This window comes from Canis lupus, chromosome 38, assembly GCF_048164855.1.
Source record: "Canis lupus baileyi chromosome 38, mCanLup2.hap1, whole genome shotgun sequence".
NCBI lineage: Eukaryota > Metazoa > Chordata > Mammalia > Carnivora > Canidae > Canis > Canis lupus.
This window is the reverse complement of record NC_132875.1, coordinates 11,270,542-11,290,362: the sequence shown is the minus strand read 5'-3', so window position 1 is coordinate 11,290,362 and position 19,821 is coordinate 11,270,542. Positions and strand designations below refer to the sequence as shown.

General features: G+C 36.3%; 1 protein-coding gene across 4 annotated transcripts in view; it reads right to left on the bottom strand.

Annotated features, from left to right (window-relative positions):
- Positions 1-815: 815 nt before the first annotated feature.
- GPATCH2 (G-patch domain containing 2) overlaps positions 816-19,821 on the bottom strand; it is a 170,207-nt gene continuing 151,201 nt past the window's right edge. The window contains exons 9-10 of one of the 4 annotated variants that reach the window (XM_072814585.1): positions 17,696-17,784; positions 816-859 (exon numbers count right to left, since the gene is read on the bottom strand). In XM_072814585.1, coding sequence (XP_072670686.1) covers positions 831-859; positions 17,696-17,784 — 118 coding nt within the window. In that variant the 3' untranslated portion in view covers positions 816-830. Of the gene's footprint in view, positions 860-3,428; positions 7,299-17,695; positions 17,785-19,821 lie in introns of those variants that run through there. The other 3 variants (XM_072814584.1, XR_012025850.1, XM_072814586.1) reach the window with 3 other exon arrangements.

Here is a 19,821-nt window from a genome sequence, read left to right as displayed (position 1 = left end):
AATGGCTATGAAATTAGGAGGACTGTTGGGTATCATCGTCTTTATTGAGGAATTGCTGTGAAGTCAAAATGTGTTAACACTTCTCTCCAACCTTCCCTCCCCAGCCAGAAGAGTACATAAAAAAAAAAAAAAAAGTCAATTTATCCCTTCATCAGAAACAGAAAAATATACCAAATTTAAAGCACCTTCTGCGTGCCAGACGTGGTACTAGGGTATTTTATGTTCCCCTCAGGCCAAGGTGGTTCAGAGCTGGTGTGCCTCTTCTTTCCCTGTCACAGCATACTTGGAGCCAATGGGTATTAGATACTCATTTAACAGGTTTATTGTAGTATCTACTCATCTGACAAGTGGACCATGAACTCTATTTCTGCTGGGTTCCCACTAAGCAAAGACTCACAATTTTACCCACTACTTAAAGGTGCTGGTCCCCTTGTTCCTTGACATTTCCTTGCTTTGCATTATCTACATGTTCAGCTGGACTTCCACCAGCAACGCTTATTTACAACAGTGGGTCCTGGGAATGGGGGGAGAAATACTCTTAGAAAAGGGACATAAGGAAAGCATTTGATTTCTAGCTTCCAAATGTTTGGCAAGATTGCAGAAGTGAGCAGGAACCGGAGCTTCAAAATGCAAGGCCATTCCTCTGAGCTAGAAATATTTCAGCGGAGGCCCAACTTGCATCTCTGAGTAGCCTTCAGGACTGACTGCCTGATGATCCTCGCGATGAGAGAACTCCCTGGTTTCGCTGAAAGTTCTCTTTCTTTCCAGAATGCAATCCTGAATTCATTTTTTTTGTATTGTCTCCGGAAAATCGTGTTTGCGGGAATGCTTTACGGTCCCTCCTTGAAATTTCCTGGATCTGAAGAAGTAAAGGGAAAGACTATTTGCTTTTATGTAATAAGATTCTCTGGGATTTAATCCTATATCCCATTTATGGCTGAGCCAGCCCTTCAAAATTAAAATGAACCTTTCATCCGTGTGTATCATAAATGGGCATTTATCAGGATTATATGATTTTGCAATCCATCTGAATACGTAACCAGAATTTGTTTTCTTTCCGTTTCACTATGTAATTACCATGCAACAATAACAAAAGTGACATGTTTGAAGAACAGATAAAATGCTGCAAATTGGCCAGTAATGGTGATATTTCCTCATCTTCTGAAAAACCCATTTATTCTCTCTCTCAACAAATCAAGGCATTGTCAGCCCATACTCATCTTGTGGCCAGAGGGGCTCCACCAATTTCTGGATGTGAGCGAGTCTTGGAATGCAGATGAGGGAGACTGGCGAAGGCTTTCAGCACAGGCAGCTGGTCTTTGCTTGCCTCAATTTCTAAATCATCCATAATGGGGCCAAGACCTCCCAAGCACTAAAAAGAGCGAGCTGACATGCTGGACAAACTGTTAATTTTTTCCTGAAGAAGCTGCTATATTGCACATCTGTCACTGCAGCGCAGACAATTACTCACTGAGTGGGGGGAAAAATCTGCTGCTTGTTTCTAGCTGAGTTGTTAAGGGACCTGATGGAGAAATACAATGGCATGGGAGTCAAAGCACGCTGGTTTCCTGTGTGCATGGCGATTGTTCCCTCATTTTGGAAGGCTGTCCTGCAAGATTAAAACACGTGCAGTAGCCTCAGATGCGTGGGAAGGAATCTGAAGTGGTGCCATAACAGGAGAGGCATGGAAAGTTGTGCGAGGATCAAGAACCAAGCCTTACAAATTATGGACCCTGTTATACTGACTGCGGAGAGCCTGGACACTATAGCTGTTGTACTCGAAATACTGTGGTTTTGCAGCACTTCAGATCTCACACCCTGAATGTGTGCTTCCAAGTGCATCACAGCCACGTAAAAAATTATTTGTGAGTTTCATACTTGGTGCATGCACCGTAGATGACCTATTGTTTCCATAATGAATTACAGCCATCCACAGAGAACTTGAGAATGACAGATTCGCCACACAGCCATCTGACAGACCCAATTCCCATCCTCACCCCAAACTCATTTGCTTACCATAATTATGAAATTCTAGCATTTGAAGAAGCCACTTCAATAAGGGATGTAAGAAATCGCTATTGTAGGAGGCATATTTTAAGTACATGTTGAGTTAGCAGACTGATTCTCACCTTCTCTGCCTCTACTAAAGAATGCTGCCTCCAGGAAGAATAAACATTTCTTAGAAATTTAATAAAAAAGATGAAAAATAGGGAGAAAATAGTTGTTGGGGGGCTGTCTTTTTATTTGGGATAAGACTATCATAATGGTCTTATCTCTACCATCTTATACCTGAAAAATCAAGTATCACACACACATTCAAAATTCTAGTGATTTATTTTGAAAACACAAACCACAAAAAACAAAACAAAACAAAACAAAACAAACAAACCAACCCAAGAAACTTAACAAGCACAAAAATTGCTTTCAACTTTTTCCCAACTTCTTCCTTGAAAGATTAAGGGGTAAACACAGGACGTTCTGATAACGAAAAAGGAGTGAGGTCTGTGAATCCGGGAATGATTTAAACTGTCTGACAATTCAAAGACAGAAGACAACTCTAATGTACAGATAAAACTAAAAGTGGCAATAGTAGATCATACTCCTGGCAGTTAATGGCACTGGCTCACTAGAGACAAATCTGGATCTACTTAAAATGTCAGGTGTGTAAAGTAATGAGTCTTTGCTTAGTAGGAACCCAGCAGAAGGAGCCTTCATGGTCCACTTGTCAGTTGAGTATATATTACTGCAAGCCTGTTAAATAAATGAGTATTTAATACCTACTGGATAAAAAAAAAAAAAAAAAAAAAGCTACTCACTCTAACAACTCTAGTCTTTCAGGAGAGAAGATAAAATTTTATCAACATAGTGAGATGCTTCTTATAAGCAAACAAAACTCAACACTTTAGTATCACAGAGTATTTAAAATATCCAAGCACGTTTGTGGAAGGTACAATGTTCCAGGGGGAAATGGAGTGACTGGAATGTATAGGATTCTCAGTGACATTTCGAGTGGCCAGAGAGAGGAATGTGTACTTGATTCTCTTTGAGAAGGAAGAATTCCTGAGAATCAGACAACGTTTGAGTAGGAGGGCCTTGAATCAGTCAGTTTTGCCCAACTTCGGAGATAATAAACACATGACGAAAATGTAGTAGAACAGGTCACAGTCAGCTGGGAATAAATATGTTTTTCATCAGTCCAATATAAATATGTTTTTCATCAAATATGTTTGCCAATTTTTTTCTCTAAATTTTTTTGTAAATACGGAAATTTTCCAGGGCTTAGAAATTAAACAATGAATTTAATTGTTAGATCTTAATTGTCAAAGGGTAGTAATTAAATTTTTTAAAAGTACTTTCAACTCTATCTTTTATTACCTTAAGGTCGAGAGGTAAACATTTAACGCACAAAGACAATGACTGCTTATAAATAACATTTTTAAACATTGTTTTATTTTCTCATTCTTCATTGTACTATTAATATAGCTTTCTACCAAAAGGAAAAAAAAAACACCTAAAAAAAAATCCAAAATACTCTTTGCTAACCAACTTCATTTTACAATACTAATTTAATTTAGATCACTTTTTGTTTTTAGAAAGACAAAATACAGGAAGAAATGGTTTTCTCTTTCATGAAATATTAGCGCAAAATGAAATGTGAAGAGAAGCAACTGTCAGTTCAATTAATTACAAGAATATCAATTCACAATGTTAAAATAAACATTAATAAAATGCAATATTTTGCAATCATGTCTGTTTATTGCATACATATGTGCCCTCTAAACACACCTCTAAGTATACATTATGCATATCTTTAACCCGACTGTCTTAACCTCTGTTTGATAACCACAGAATGAGTTATAAATCTATGTATTTAAATATTGAGACTAATTAATTGGTAAATTTTAGTTAGTTATGCTGTTTTTAAAGGGGTACCTTGTAACTGAAAAATGAAAGCAAACAAATTTGAGGGGAAACTAGCCTTAAAAATTATATTTGGGGGAAGGATGGAGAGAAGGAGGGAAGGCGGGAAGGAAATGACCCGATCACACGGTCTCATCAGTATCAAGTATAATATGTATACAAAGAAAAAAAAAGTGGAACTGCTAAGGTAGTCATGTTCAGCCTCTCTGGGGTACAGCTAAGGTTGGATAATTTATAAAGGAAGAGACCTATGTATTCTCTAAAGCTTTTGGCATGACTGATTCATTTGACTTTGGGCTTTAGATACTGTAGCATAGACAAGTGGCGTCACATATGAGCAGAGAAAAATCTTACCACCTTCTAAGGAGACCTGAATGTGCATTCTAAATCATGAATTCCTTTGGATGCTTTGGGTTCTGTGTGCATAGTAACAGGTAAAAATTAACTATATGTGAAACACATATTAGTGGGCTTAATATCTTAAAAAGAGATTTGATTTACATTAAAAATGGAATATTTTAATTATTTCTCCAGTTACGTTTGGGTACAAACAGAACATCAGGTCTGCACTGATTTTTCTTGAGGACTGAATGGGGAAGGGATGTACATGCTTCTGACGTATGTTTGTGTGTGTGGGATGGGTGGGGGGGGAAGATGTTGTCACTTCTCTACTTTGAGAATTGATTCATATATTTGGTATAGTTAAATACTTCTGTAACATAGAAAATATCTTAAGTCCTCTGAGAGCTGCATAGAGGGACTCTAGACATCAAGAATTAGACCTTTCTTCTGCTTGCTGAAAATGAACTAATTTGGAGGGAGTGTTCGAGAACAACACCCAAGCTAAGTGAGCATCTCAGAGGGGCTGCTTCAGGTGACTACCGCCTTTCCAAAGGGGAAACGATACACCATGCTCATAAAGACTGTGATATTTAATGAAGGAGTTTCCCCATGCCAGTGGGTATATGTTCTGCTCTTCCTATGAGGGTTAGAACATCGCAAAATGAAAAAGAACAGCCAAGTCTTCAGGAGTTTGGGACTAGTCTCATAATAATGTAACTGTGTGTTATCAGTGGCTCCAAATTCTGCTTTTCAAAATTCTAGGGTTTTAGAAGATTTTCGGGCAATGAATTAAAAAAAAATACTTTGAATAGACCCTAGAGCACTATACACTATCATAAATAATTTTTTTACCTGGTATATAGATGATCTCCTCCAGGTTTTACCCATTACATAGTTAGAATGAGTATTTAACAACAAAATTAAAAAAAAATTTTTTAAACAGCTGATTTCAAAGAGACAAACATAAAAGATACAACAGGGTTATTCTATTTAATAAGAATGCCTCAAAAGAGCTATTCACTTGGTAGTCTATAATCCCTTAACTAACCTGTCCTCTTACCACAATATCCCTAGGAAAGAAGGTAATTCTTAAAAGGAACATGTACAATTCGCAAACATAGAGGCTCTCAAATGGCAGGATGACCCTTTCTCCCCAGCTGGCTGCTAGGGGACCACCTAGGAAAGGTCTATACTATCTGCACAAACTTCCTCTCCCCACTTTAAAAAACTCTTGGGGATGTGCAAAATTTTCTAAAACCTACTAGAATGGAGCATCGAGGATTTTCAGGGCAGTGCAACTGCTCTGTGTGATAATATAATGGCAGATCCATGTCATCTTACATTTATCCAAACCTATAGAATGTACAAGACCAGAGTGAATTATAGTGTAAGCTGTGTACTTTGGATGATTAGGATGTGTCAATGTAGTCTTGTCAATTGTAACCAATGTCCCACTCTGGTGGGGGATGCTGATAATACATGTGTGGGGGCAGAGGGTATGTGAGAAATCTCTATACCTTCTTAATTTTTCTGAGAACCTAAAAATGCTCTTATAAAATAAGTTAAAAAACTCCATTAGAAAGGTGATTCTCATGCGTTATTTTGACCTTTACTCAACCAATAAAAGCCATTATAAATATATTATCAGTCCTTAATAATGAAGATCAACATCTTCCAAGCTAAGAGCAATTTAGAATCTCTGGCATTATGAAGCAGATGATTCAAAAATAACAATAGGAGGCACATAATAAAAATGACTTGTTTTGCTTGATTTTAAAGTAACTACTTAGATGTTAGAAAGGGCAAATCATTACCATTCATTCTCTTGTTCACCTTGTAAATGGGCTGGATCATTGCCAGAATTCTGAATTCTTGGGAGAGCCATTTAAATTTTCAAATTAATTGATCTGGTAATCCTAATAGGCTACCCCAATGGTTAAAATTGAAAATTAGCTTACCACCTTTGCACTGATCTTAAAAAAAAATATCAACCTTTGGGAAGAGAGAGGTAGAAGTCAGTCTAGATCAACAGAATTTACAGTTCAGTCATGGTGAATTTAAAAAATACATTTTTCTTTCAATCATTATTTTATGTTCTAGATGAGGTAAAATTTGTAAAATCTGCATTGAAGTCATGTTGTGGGCACTCTGGTGATAACATTGATGAGGTTTATTTTGGTCAAAACGTCAGAGGGAAACATTAATTGCTATTTTTCCACTGTGAACTTTATACTACATTGTCCAAGGATAGATTCATTGGTACCACCCCATTATAGAATCCTCACAAAAAGGCCAAATTTGAGGAATGTGAAATTGGCAAGCCTTTCAAACAAAGACTTGATTAGGACTTCACTGATGTGATGACAAGTCTCTCAAGTTCTTGGGATGATTGGAAACACCATCCTTTCTGGCCTATCCCATTTGAGAAACCTGTGGGTGTGCTCACATTTGCTTGGGCATTGCACACGTGCACACACACACACACACACACACACACACGAATGAATCGAGCTAGAAATGATTGACCTATGAGATCAAAATAAATAGGAGAAATGAGCTCTTCTTTATACCTAGAAATAGCTGAAAATTGCTGCAAAATTTAAAAGGTAAAGGTTTTCACTTTAGCACCAGGAATTGCAAAGGAACCCCATTTCTATCACTGTGGCAGGACTGTATGCAGTTATGACGCTAGAGTGATAAGTTGGAGGCAATGTAGATTTTTGCTTCAAAAACAGAAGCTATGTTGAAATTTTAAAACAATGGAATATATATCGTGAATAAAAATGATGAACCGTTTCTTCTTTGCTTTTCTTCTTAGGTGGATTTTCCTGAATTGGGAGTGGCAGTCGCAGGGGTGCTTTTTGGAAGAGGGAATCCGAGACCTAATCCTTTTGGCCTCTGCAGAGCTTGAATTGGCTCAGCGATCCCCTTGCCACCTCGTCCAAGGCCTGACCCAGGTGTCCAGCCCATATTCTGGAGCATTCGGTTTCCAATGTTGTTTTCTAGGATTGGCTGAGCGTTTTCCCCTACAAATCCTGAAATTAAAAAAATGACAAAAAAACACAACAAGCCCCCAAACCATATTAGTACAGACATAGATGAAGATTCTCTCAAGTTAAGAAAATCATATTCTCCTAAGTTTTTCTTCCAACAAGTTTATTTTATGTGGTGCTTTGTATCTGGCATTCTGGGGGAGAGCAAGTAGACTGCTTCCCATGATTCTGACTTGTAGAAGAAAGAAAGTGCAAAGTGCTAGAAATAAGTTTTAATAATGGACATTCGTTTGCTATCATCAGCTGATTTTCAAAGCCGTGTATTGGACATTGTGAGAGCCTCAGTCTTCAGTACATTGTAGGACTGAGAATGAAATGCACCATTGCCATTTGCTGAATTAGTAACTGGGAATAGATGAGAACCAGGTGACCACATAATGAGGCAGTCTGGGACTTGTCAAATGGGGTCTTAGCTCACTGAAACAAGTATCTTAATGTGTACTGGAAAAAACTTTCAGTTGTAAAAGGCTTGAATGGCAATGATAGGTATAAAAAAATTCATAACTAACATTATTTACTGCTAGACCAGGGCAAAAGATGCATTTCCAAAACAGACCTCCAGGATATCTAGTGTTTTCTGAACAGCCACTGGTCAGGTATGTCAGGTTGAACAGTGCACTAGCAATTCTATCCCATATCCCTGATTTTTAAGTAATTGCCACAAATTAGTTTAATTCCATCTGTAAGGTCAAATCACATCAGAGGTCTAATGGTGCTCTGGGCTACACATCTCTTTAATCATATTTTATCATATTTTGGATTTAAGAGCTTGCTAAAGTTCAGGTGTAAGATTTGTTTAATATTTAAGAAAAAAACATGAGGCCACCTGAATACACCCCTTCAAAAATTGCTAAATTGTGGTCACTTCTCAGTCCTAAAGTGAACAGCAAATGGTGAATGAGTATCACCATGTAAAAATGTTGATAATTTCCAGCACGGGGGTCCCAAGATTGGCCACTGTAATCCTCCCATCCTTGTTGTTCTTAATCTGGGTAGAAAAGAACCCACTCTCTTTTTTAGGTGCTGCTTTCATCTCTCTTCTTAATGAAAATAAAATGAGATAAAGCATTATCTTGTACTTTGAAGTAAAACAATAAAAATGGGAGAACATCTAACTTCTCACATGTTAAATCTTTCCACATGTAACCATGGATTCCTGAAAGAATAATAATAATGATAAAAAAAGCTTTTCTATGCAACCTTAAAGACAAGCTAACAGTTCATTTTTCATGGACAGTGATTCCGGAGTGAGATCTACTGTTGGTCTCTCATCCTTTTTATGAGATTAAGACTTAGGAGGGGAACAACTCAGTCTCCACACAGCCTCCTACAACCATAATTTCCTTTCCTTTTGCTCCTGGCAGTGCTAAATCTTTTCAGTCCTTTCCTGGAAGGCTCTCCTCCTGCTCCGGCAATTTTAGCAATACCTAGCCTGCTCGCCCGCCCGCATGCTCCCCATGCCCAGCCCCCTTGATGTGGGATCTCTCCTTTCTGTGACAGGTGACTCAGTCCTTTCCCCTAAAATCTTCCAGGGAGTATTGTGGATGGTAATTCACTGGCGTAATTGGCTCAAGAGATGAAAATCTTGTATCGGCCTCTCTTAGCTGCTAATCTGTCCAGCTGACTGCAAGCCTAATTGGCAGCTTGTTTAGTAATTTGGCTCCTAAAGTGTTGTATTGATGTTGGATAAACAGCCAATGGAAGGGGAGGTGACACATGCTGCTTCCTACATAACAGCTAGTGCACCCCGCTTCAGTCCCTCCCCTGTATTCAGAACGCGTTTGTGGTATGCGCTCGCTCTTTCTTCCATCCTCTTTTCCCTCTTTACCAGCTAGCTGGGGGGCAGGGCTATTAATAATAATAATAATAATATTATTATTAGTGGTTATTAAAACTACGAGTTATAATATGGCTCTCTGTTCTTATTTTTTTTTCTCTGTTCTTAATAACTAATTTAAGGACATGATTTTTTTGATTACTGTTAAGGAAAGAAACAGCATTTAGCACAGTTTGAGAGGTGAGAAAATGGTAGGTGTTACTACACTTTGTCAGATGTTTTGTTTTATTCTTAATATAGAAAAGCCTGATTCAGGCCATTCTGCATCTTTTCTGCAATACTGTAGACGTTTCTCAAGTGAGTTTTGCTAACTCAAATCAGTTCAAACCCTTACTGGCTTAGAATACAAGGCACATACTTTTTAAATAATAAAAATTTAATGTGGAACTAATTTCCTGTTTTGTTTTGTTTTTGTTTTTTTCAAGGTGAGAAAAACTTTGTTTTTTTTTTTTTTTAAAGATTTTATTTATTTATTCATGATAGTTACACAGAGAGAGACAGAGAGGCAGAGACACAGGCAGAGGGAGAAGCAGGCTCCATGCACCGGGAGCCCGACGTGGGATTCGATCCCAGGCCTCCAGGATCGCGCCCTGGGCCAAAGGCAGGCGCCAAACCGCTGCGCCACCCAGGGATCCCTGAGAAAAACTTTGTAACGAATGAAAGATGTGATCTATATTGACATGTTTGGATATGGAAATATTTTTTTCTAAAGATTTTATTTATTTATTTGAGAGTGAAAGAAAGAGAGTGAGGGAGTGTATGAGCAGGGGGAGGGGTAGGAGGAGAGGGAGAAGCAGACTTCTGGCTGAGCAGGGACCTCAGTGTGGGGCTCAATTCCAGAACCCTGGGGTCATGATCTCAGCTGAAGGCAGACGCTCAACTGACTGAGCCACCAGGTGCCCCAAGAGTGTTTTTATTAATAGATATTTTGATTATACAGAAATATATTTCTTATGGAATCATTACGAATCAAAGAAGAGTGTTTAAAAAAAGCTAAAAAAATCTTAAAATTGTATTGGTTCTGAAGGCACACAGTTATGTCTATTTACAATAATATAATCAGGATCATTTATGGTCTGCCTACTACGTACCACACACATTGTTTACTTGTTAGACATATGGCATTCATTAGATCCATTCCTCATAACAACTGTGCTAGGAAGGAATTCTAGTCGGGCTTGGAGACATGATGTCATTTGACCATGACTACATAGTGAGTAAGCTAAGATTCTAATTTGGTTAAGTTTACTCCAAAAACCTACACACTTTCCATGAGAATTAATGGCAAATAAACAATTCTAGTGATGATGATGCTTCAAACAACTAAAATAAAAATTAACTGGGTTATAAGTGAATTGTAATAATTTCTCTCAATTTGCATATACAGCAAACATACACTGACATAGGTGGATAACAAAATATGATGATAGCTACAGCTCTTCAGGTTACAGATGCTTCCATATTCACCATTTCTTTTGCTCTTCCTTATCAATCTAAAAGATAGGTATTATTGGTTCCATTTTATAGATGACACTGAGGTTTGAAGAGGTAATACAACCTGCCCCAAGTCAACTAGCTAGAAAGTGTCTCAATTAGAATGTGGACTTACATTTGAGTCCAAATCTTATTCATTCACTGACTGAACATCTGACTTAAAATATTATATCACCAATATTTTCTCTTATGTCATTTCTTCTGCCACATTCTCCCAAATGACTTGGATTTTACTGTTCATAAATTTTAAACCCCAGAAATTACTAGTCTAACCTAGCACATAGCAAGTCTGTCTGAAGAGAGAGGTTCAACTCTCTTGTGATACCTAAAGATTCATTTTGCTTGCTATAAATCCAGCTGATCTGGTGGGTATTTAAATTACAATTTAAGTTTTAGTTGTACTTGTAAACACAATTCACGGGGGTTTGTTTTGCTTTTTTTTATCTATTATAATAATCCTTGAATTTAACTGAGGCATCTACTCCATTTACATTTATTGTGATCCTCGGTATATTTGGATCTATTTTTCCTGTATTATTTAATGCTATTTGCCTTGCATTCCTCTACATTTTTGTCTCTTCCTTTCTGGCACTTATTGTTTGCTTACATCAGCTTGAAAATTATATGTTGCATTTTTATTGTTTTAGTGATTACCTTTAAATATCAACATGCATAACTGACTTATTATTTCATCACATGTCCGTATTGTTGTCCAGAGTTTTACTTCCAGCTTATTAAAAAAAAATATTTTATTTATTTATTTATTTATTTATTTATTTATTTATTTATTTATTTATTTATGAGAGAGAGCATGGGGAGGGGGGAGTAGGGGGAGGGAAGGGAGTGAGGGAGAGGGAGAAGCAGACTCTCCACTGAGCAGAGAACCTGACACAGGGCTCCATCCCAGGACCCTGAGATCATGACCTGAGCTGAAGGCAGATGCTTAACAGATGAGACATCCAGGTGCCCCTCCATTTTGATTTTGATTCTCTCTTTATGAATTCCGTTTTCTTCTACATGACATATTAAGTTTAGTAATAATTGGTATTTACCTGAAATTGTCTTTATTTCATCCTCACTCTTAGGAAGTGGTTTAACTGGATATAAAACTCTATGTTGATTATTATTTTATCTCCACACTTTGAAAATATTACTCTTATCTTCTGGACTGTACTGATGTTTTTAAGTCTGCTACCATTGTAATTTCATTCTGATGTAGGTTCCATCTTTTTTCCCTGGCTGCTAAGTCCTTTTCTTTCTCTTTGGTGTTCTTAAGTTTTATTACAATGAGTCTAGATACAACTAAATTTATATTTACTGTTTCTTGATAAGGACTTGTACTTTTTTGAATATGAAGATTCACATTTTCCTTCAGTTGTATAAATTCCATCATTTTCACTGAATTCAGTCAATATGATCCTCAAATAATGGACCTCCCTATTCTTTTTACTCCTCGTGGAAGCCCTATTGGATGTATGTTGAACTTCATCCCCCTCATAATCCTGTAGCCATTCTATCTTCTATATTTTTATCTCAGTGCTTCTTTTAGGCAATCTTTTCAGATTGCTCTTAGAATTCATTAGTTTTGTTGTTGTTGTATGGCTAGCTGTATTGAATGTGTCATCCATCCAGTGAATTTATAATTTTCAAGATTTTTTCATAATAAATAAGAATATCAAATTCTCTTTGGTTCTTTACCATGCTTGTCTTACTTTTTTTCTATAGTTATTTCCTTCTGTTTTTAAATCTGTTTATAATTTCCATTTTTTTTTAAGTTTTGGTTTATGACATCACCTTCAGTAGGTTTTCATTTGTGAAATTAAGATAGTCATTGGGGTTTAAGGCATGTACCACTAAAGTAGCTTTAGAAAAAAGAAACTTTAGAAGCTTTGCTTCAAAGTCCGGTTTTTATGTTAATTTGTTGACTTGGTATAATTTTAAAGTAGAAACTCATGTGAGGATAAGCTCTGGTTATACATCTTCAGAGTCTTCTACTTGGAGCTCAGGTAGAAATGAGATTCTTATTTTCCCATGCCTGTGGGTAAGTTTTGTTTCTAACCTGCCTTCTTCTTAGGATAGAGCTTTCCAGATGTTCTGACTTGATACGATCCTTACATCCAACTTCTCAGCTTAGCTCCCTTCCTACGGGGCACTAACAAACCCACCTCAGGGTTTCCTAGATTGGCAAAACTGGGCATGGGCATGGGGGCTCCATAGGACCATTTCTGGTCTGGAACAATTTCCTTTAGTCTCAGCTATGCATCTAAAAAGATTGCTTTACACTTTGTTAGGTATGTCCAGGTATTCTGTAGTTTGAGAATTTTCTCATTATTTAGTCTTTCATATTGTCAGGAACATGATTATTTTCTATCTAATGTGGATGTTTACCCTCTCCTTAAGTATACCTTGTACCAAATGGTAGTGGAGAGTTAAGACTCTCCTAAAACACCAAACTGAAAGTCAGTTTGGTGATGCATGTATCAAGAGGATGAGGGTGATATGTTTGGTTTCAGTATCAAGAGGATGAGGGTGATATGTTTGGTTTCAAAATTAAAAACAACAACATCTCCAAAAGTCTGCCCATTTTAAAGTCCTGGAAGAGATTAGATAATCTACATTGATCATATAGATCCAGTGGTAAAAGAAAATAAAAATACAATTATTGATAAAATAAATTTTGGACAACTGAAGAGATACAGCAGGAAGGGAGCTTGGTTACACTAACCATTTCCTGATTATGATCAGTAAGACTTTTAATTAAAAGTACATCTTTAAAAAATCTTTACCCATTATTATGGTTTGCAACTTGCCTTTATTGTCTTAAATATTCCAAGATTATTTTATTATTGAAATACCAGTAGAATGCTGAGGAAGAAGTCAAAAAGTCACAGAAGGCTGTAAAGCAACCCCTTGCAAAGATCTTGCATGTCCATGAAAACATAGCCTGGAGCAATATCTATACCAAGATATTAAACTTCACTAGGCATGTCTACGTAATATAAAATGTATAGGAAAAAGGTTGACTCTTTTCGATGAATATTTTCCCTATGCTATCAGTTCAATACAAAGCAAAATAGTAACAGCAAATACTAATTGTGGATAACAATGAATTTAGTAATGCGTAGTGGACTAAACCTTTAAATGAATGTGGTAGCCATAATATTTCCAAAAGCACGCTTATATCTTTTCACTATGAGATCCTTACTAAGCTATGACTTCTACCAAAAACGCAGACCATAACCAACATTGCTGACTGCCTTTTAAAAATGTGTTAATAATATTCTTTCTATTTTGCTCACTGCTTTTCTTCACCTTTACAGGTGACATTTTTCAAACTATAAAATGCATTCTGCTGGCAAACCTTCTTGCTTCAACAGTTCTCAATTTTATAATAGTAAATCTACATCCTTTGCTACTGAGACATCCACTATCTTTTGGTATGTGACTTTGAATGAGGCAGAGAACAAGCCATACATTTAAAAATCAATATCTAACCTTATCAATATTCATTTTACTTTGTCGATACAAAATACAAAGGTGAAAGAGCAGTAAATAAGCTAAAGCACTGAAATAAATTTGGTGTTCCTGTCACAATTAATAAATGTTCAACCGATAACACTGCTGGCTAGACTATAGCTCTATAGCTGTACAAAGTGAATGAAATTATGCTTCAATGCTATTGCTAAAACAGGGTGAGTAAAATTTTCAACACACTAGCAGGTAAAGATCAGATTTTGGGTTATTAATTTCATCGGTGACTTACAAGTATTTATTACATGTATAATACATAACTGTTTATTCTTGGAGTTTTCAATTGTTGTATAAACCCTGTTCAGGATTATAAAGTTAGAGTGCCAAATTATAGTCTTCTGACAATGCTTTGGTAAATATTTTCTAAAAGTGCTGTTTAACTGTACAATATTTCACATATAAATCAGAGGGGATCATTAAATAATATTCAAGCTGTCTGCCTTTTAACTCTTATCCCCTACTTCACATGAGAGACTGTTATCTTTACCTGCATTTTTCCACCTTAGATTGAATGTTGACTAGAGGCAACAGAAAGTGTGAAAATGTATCTCAATTTGATGTGTTTTGGGGGGAGGTCTGAAAGGGCCTATAAAATGGGAAGAATATTCATTTTGAAATAGTTCTACATGCTAACTCAACTCTGGAAGCTGACAAATATAATTGACTATTATGAGACTGAATATACTTCAGAATTTGAAAATTATAATTTTCAGAGACAAGATGATCGAGGATTCATAACCTCATTATCAAAGTGTATTTATGCAAAAGCATTTCTTACTTGAATTTGGATAATAATCTTCACCTTAGAGTTGATTCATTAGTATTAGAAGATATTCTTTTTAAAACTGAGGACTTTTAAATAACCTCATTCTCTTCCTCTTTGAGAGGAACAGTTATGCATGGATTTAAAAGACGCATTTGAAATGAGTAACATAATTCTCTTACTCCACTACTGTGAGTAATTACAAAAATGCATTAAATTTCTATGAATTTTATTCTTTAAGGAAAAAAAAATCTAGTAATATAATCAAAATCCTGAATCTTAAGAGAATCACAACAGTTTTGAAATATAATGTCTGAAATATGCTGGTATAGGCTTATGAATGTTTTAGGCTAAAGTTTAATGTTTAGACCCATACTCCGTATAAATGATTTCCTCTGATGCTACTGAGTTGTAACGTCAAAATCACCTTGTAGAAATAATTATATTATCCTCTCCTCAACCATTATGCATTTTCCTTCTCACTTCACATATGTTCAGAGTGTTAGAACCTGACCCTGATATTCTCTCTTCCTTATTGCTGGCACTAAGGTGCTTTAGTCACATCCCTAAGATTGTTCTTGTACTATTTCTGCCACTAATGTTTGAATCATTGAAAGATAAGAGAATTCAGGGGACCATTCAACTGGAATGGGGATATTAAAGAATTCTACACCTGCCTTATGAAAGATTTGAATTGAGGAACTTATGACATGTATTCGATCTAAAAGTGGCTATCTGTCCCTGCGTAAAGAGATATATTAGAGGTATTCTCACGAATGTTCTGTATCTCTACATAGCAATATTTAGGTAACTCTTCTATGAAACTTAACACATAATAGCAAGTTCAAATAAACATATACAACAGAACAGTCTTTACAAATACATTCTTACAAAAAGGCCATATGTTGTCATGAAAGAATAGGGATTTAGGGGTCATGTGGGTAGACGCAGGCCTGAAACCTCCCTTTGCCATTCAATAATTATGGCTTCTTAGGGAATGAAGAAAAATCTAACACTTCTCTGCATCTTAATGTTATGGTATAAAGTGATGCTCATACCACCTAGCTCACAAAGTTGTTACAAAGATAAAATGAAATAATAAAGTTCCTGTTACAGAGTAGGCACCCAATAAGTGGTAAATATTATTCTACATAAATACACATTCCATACACAGGTGTTTCTTATTTCCAAATTCTGAAAATTCAATACAGCTACAAGATGAAGATCAATATTATATTTACTCATAACTACATACATAATTTCCTAACATAACCCTTTATATAGGGTTCCAATTTTAAGTTATTCAATTTTTAGGTCCCCTAAATGGAGAATTAAAGCTTCACATCTTTTATTTCTTTGAAAATCACCATGTCAAGATTTTTTTCCTCCTTTCTCACAGTTTATTCTCCTGGTTGACATGAATCTTATTTTCACATTCTATAATTCATCATGGAAAAAATAACTTTTCCTATAAAAGGTTTCCCAAGAGAGTTAAGAGAAAGTTTATAAATCTGAATTGGTAAGGATCTCAGGCAATAGGCCAAGGCTAGTATTTCTTGTAACTGACCAAGTATCTAAACTGGAAACATTTCAGCTGCACCACAAATCCATGATGGTTAATAGTACTTCATTTCTAGGTGGATGTCTACCTTATAAGGCCCAGCTGGCTTCCTCCTTTCACTGGTTTTCATCTCTGCCTTTCCTTACCATTGCTCTTGCATGAGATTTTGTTATACATACTAAAATTATTCACATCCTTCACTTCCAAGTTTGAGGCTTTGCCCTGGGAAGGCTTCCTGTCCCCTCTGGTCTAGTGACTTCTCTCTGCTCAGCACTTGTGGTTTCCTCTAATCCACACTCATTAGAATGGCCTGCTATTAGAACGATGTGATTTGTTAGGTGGAAATAATGAGACTTTTTATTCTAATGCAAATTTTCTTTCTTTCTTTCTTTTTTTTTTTTTTTAATAGGCTCCACACCCAACATGGGGCTTGAACTCAGGACCCTCAGATCAAGAGTTGCAAGCTCTACTAACAGAGCCAGCCAGGCAACCCTGTTTAAATAAGGAAAGACAAATCTAGAACTGCTGCAGAGCTGGGACTAGAAACCAGACTGATGCATTCATGGCTAGCCTTGAATCTTCTATAATATGGGACCCTGAGTTTTGAGACTGTTCCTTATACTTTTGAATTTCTTGCTATTAATCTCTTCTGGGGTTATTTTCCTTTTCATCTACTTATGCCTTGTTTTCCCAACCAGTCTATAAATTTCTGGAGGCCAAAGATACAGCCTTTGAAGTTCTGTACCCTTTAATACCTCACACAAAGTCTTGCATTTGGGCAGGTGTGAAGTATTTTATTGATTGGCTGCCTGAAAGATCTACACAAGGAACATGCAACACAACCTGTCACCAAATGCAAATGATTTAATAGTTGCTTGTATCTGTGCCTCTTCTTACATGCAAATGATTTAGAATTATCTGTATTTTCTTCTTGAGGATTTATGAACTTTATTTATTTTCTTATTTTTTAAAGATTTTATTTATTCATTCATGAGAGACAGAGAGAGAGAGAGAGGCAGAGACACAGGCAAAAGGAGAAGCAGGCCCTGTGCAGGGAGCTCGACGTGGGACTTGATTCTCGGTCTCCAGGATCAGGCCCTGGGCTGAAGGCGGCGCTAAACCGCTGAGCCACCCGGGCTGCCCGATTTATGAACTTTATATTTGTGATCTGCCCCAACCCATTTTTGCTTTACCTGTAGTAGTAGGTCCAGGCAAGGGTGCTGCTTTTCTTCTTCGTTTGATATCTCCTGTGCATAAGGATCCTAAATGCATGCTTGTTTGCCTACAAGTAATTATCAGAAAAAACTATTAACAAAGGAGGAAAAAAATGACACATAAATACACAGCTTGTATAATCTGAACCTAAATCAAAACATTCTCAACAAAGATGGAGCAGCATAGTAAAACCACCAATCTTGTTTATATCGAAACATAATTACGTTTGTTGACAAGCGTTCAGCAGCTAAATGCGCCATCATAAATTGTTACTGGAATGAATAATATAAAAGGAATGCTTTTTAATTTTCAAAACTGGCAATCTTTCTAGCTCAACATAAAATCAAGCACTGTTGCTTCTGACAGGAAAATAGCTAAGATTAATTATCTAAAGAGATCACAATATTGTTGCTAGGTTATCAATTGGTTACTAATGCTTTACTGTCAGAGCAACATTTATTACAGGAAAAGTATGATCAATTTCTTTTAGGATATTATGTGGCAGTGAATTCTTTTAAAACATTTTAAACAGATAGAAGGAAATAGTGATGTTCTTTCTTATAATTCATATGATTAGAATTCTCTAGTTAATTGTTTATTAGCTAGGTGAGGAGACATAATTTGAATATGTTAATGCTGTCTACTGCTACCAAATAGGCTAACCTGATATTGGATTATATTTGTAAAGACATAATATATAAGAACTGAGAAGTAGACCTTCTGATAGTCTTGAAACTAGTTAGAATTGGATCCTTTTGCCTAATCATGGATCCTAAATTAAAAAGTTTTGGAGGAATTAGGGATGGCCCATTTGGAAATCAAGAAAAAATACAAAAACGGAAAGGATTTAAAAGTCTTCAAACATTTCAGGCTATAGAAGGTCTCTGTTCATTTCCTGGATCATAATCCCAGATGGAGGGTTAGGATAGTGTCTGGGGATCATGAAGCAGAAATAAATGATGCATGTTTATTATAGCACATGTTCTTTTAGTAATTCATAGAGATATCTGGTAGTATCCTGAAGTTTTATATTTAACCTAGCAAAGCCTGTTGGATCAGGGTCCTCTCTCCATCCCATTGTTTCTGAATGGCCCAACAAACATTGGTTCACCAAACATTTTGACTTGTTTCATCTTATGAACTGTATTCCTCCATTTTAAGTCGCAGACTCCTATTCCCCTTCTCCTTCATTCAGGATGACATAAACACCTCCTTTGCCTCATTGTCTTTGGAATCTCCTGTTTGTGTGGGTTCCCTGTATGTACAAAGTTTAATTTGATTACTCCCTGTTAATCTGTCCCATGTCAGTTTGATTCTTAGCCCAGCTAGAAGAATCTTGAAAGACACAGAAATTTTATTTTCTCCCCGACATACCCAGATTATTAGAGAAAAATTTTAAAGGGAAAAATTAATTCAGGTAAAAGACCAAGATATATATTTATACACATATTCTCAGGTGTTTAAATATAATGGAAAATAGGAACTGGGGAGTAAAATTACTTTACACATAGGTTCTACCTATACAGGACAAAGTACAATAGTTATCTGGGTGATCCACAATCAAATAAATACATCATGAAAATCTATCAACATAGGTAATAGCAAATAGGCATTTGTGTCGTTCTCTTCCTTTTGTATTGAGTGTATAATGTTTCCCTGTTGTAGAATACTTACAACTATTAAAATAATTTTAAAAATTAGTTCATTCAGGGATGCTTGGGTGGCTCAGAGGTTGAGCGTCTGCCTTCGCCTCAGGGCATGATCTGGAATCAACCCCTCATCAGTCTCCCTGCAGGGAGGGAGCCTGCTTCTCCCTCTGCCTGTGTCTCTGCCTCTCTCTCTGTGTCTCTCATGAATGAATAAATAAATCTTAAAAAAAAAAGTTCATTCAGGTAGTGACTAACTGCAGAAATACATGCACACATACCATATGTCAGAATGTTAAGAGACATGCAAAACTAGCATTTTTATTGGCTTCTGAGGTGTGGTCTTGGCTCCAAGGCCAAGAAAAATGAATGGTTATGATCACATTTATTTTTTAAAACTCTTAGAAATTTTAAAAAACGACAGTAATATCAGAGAGGACACATCCTTTTTATACAAA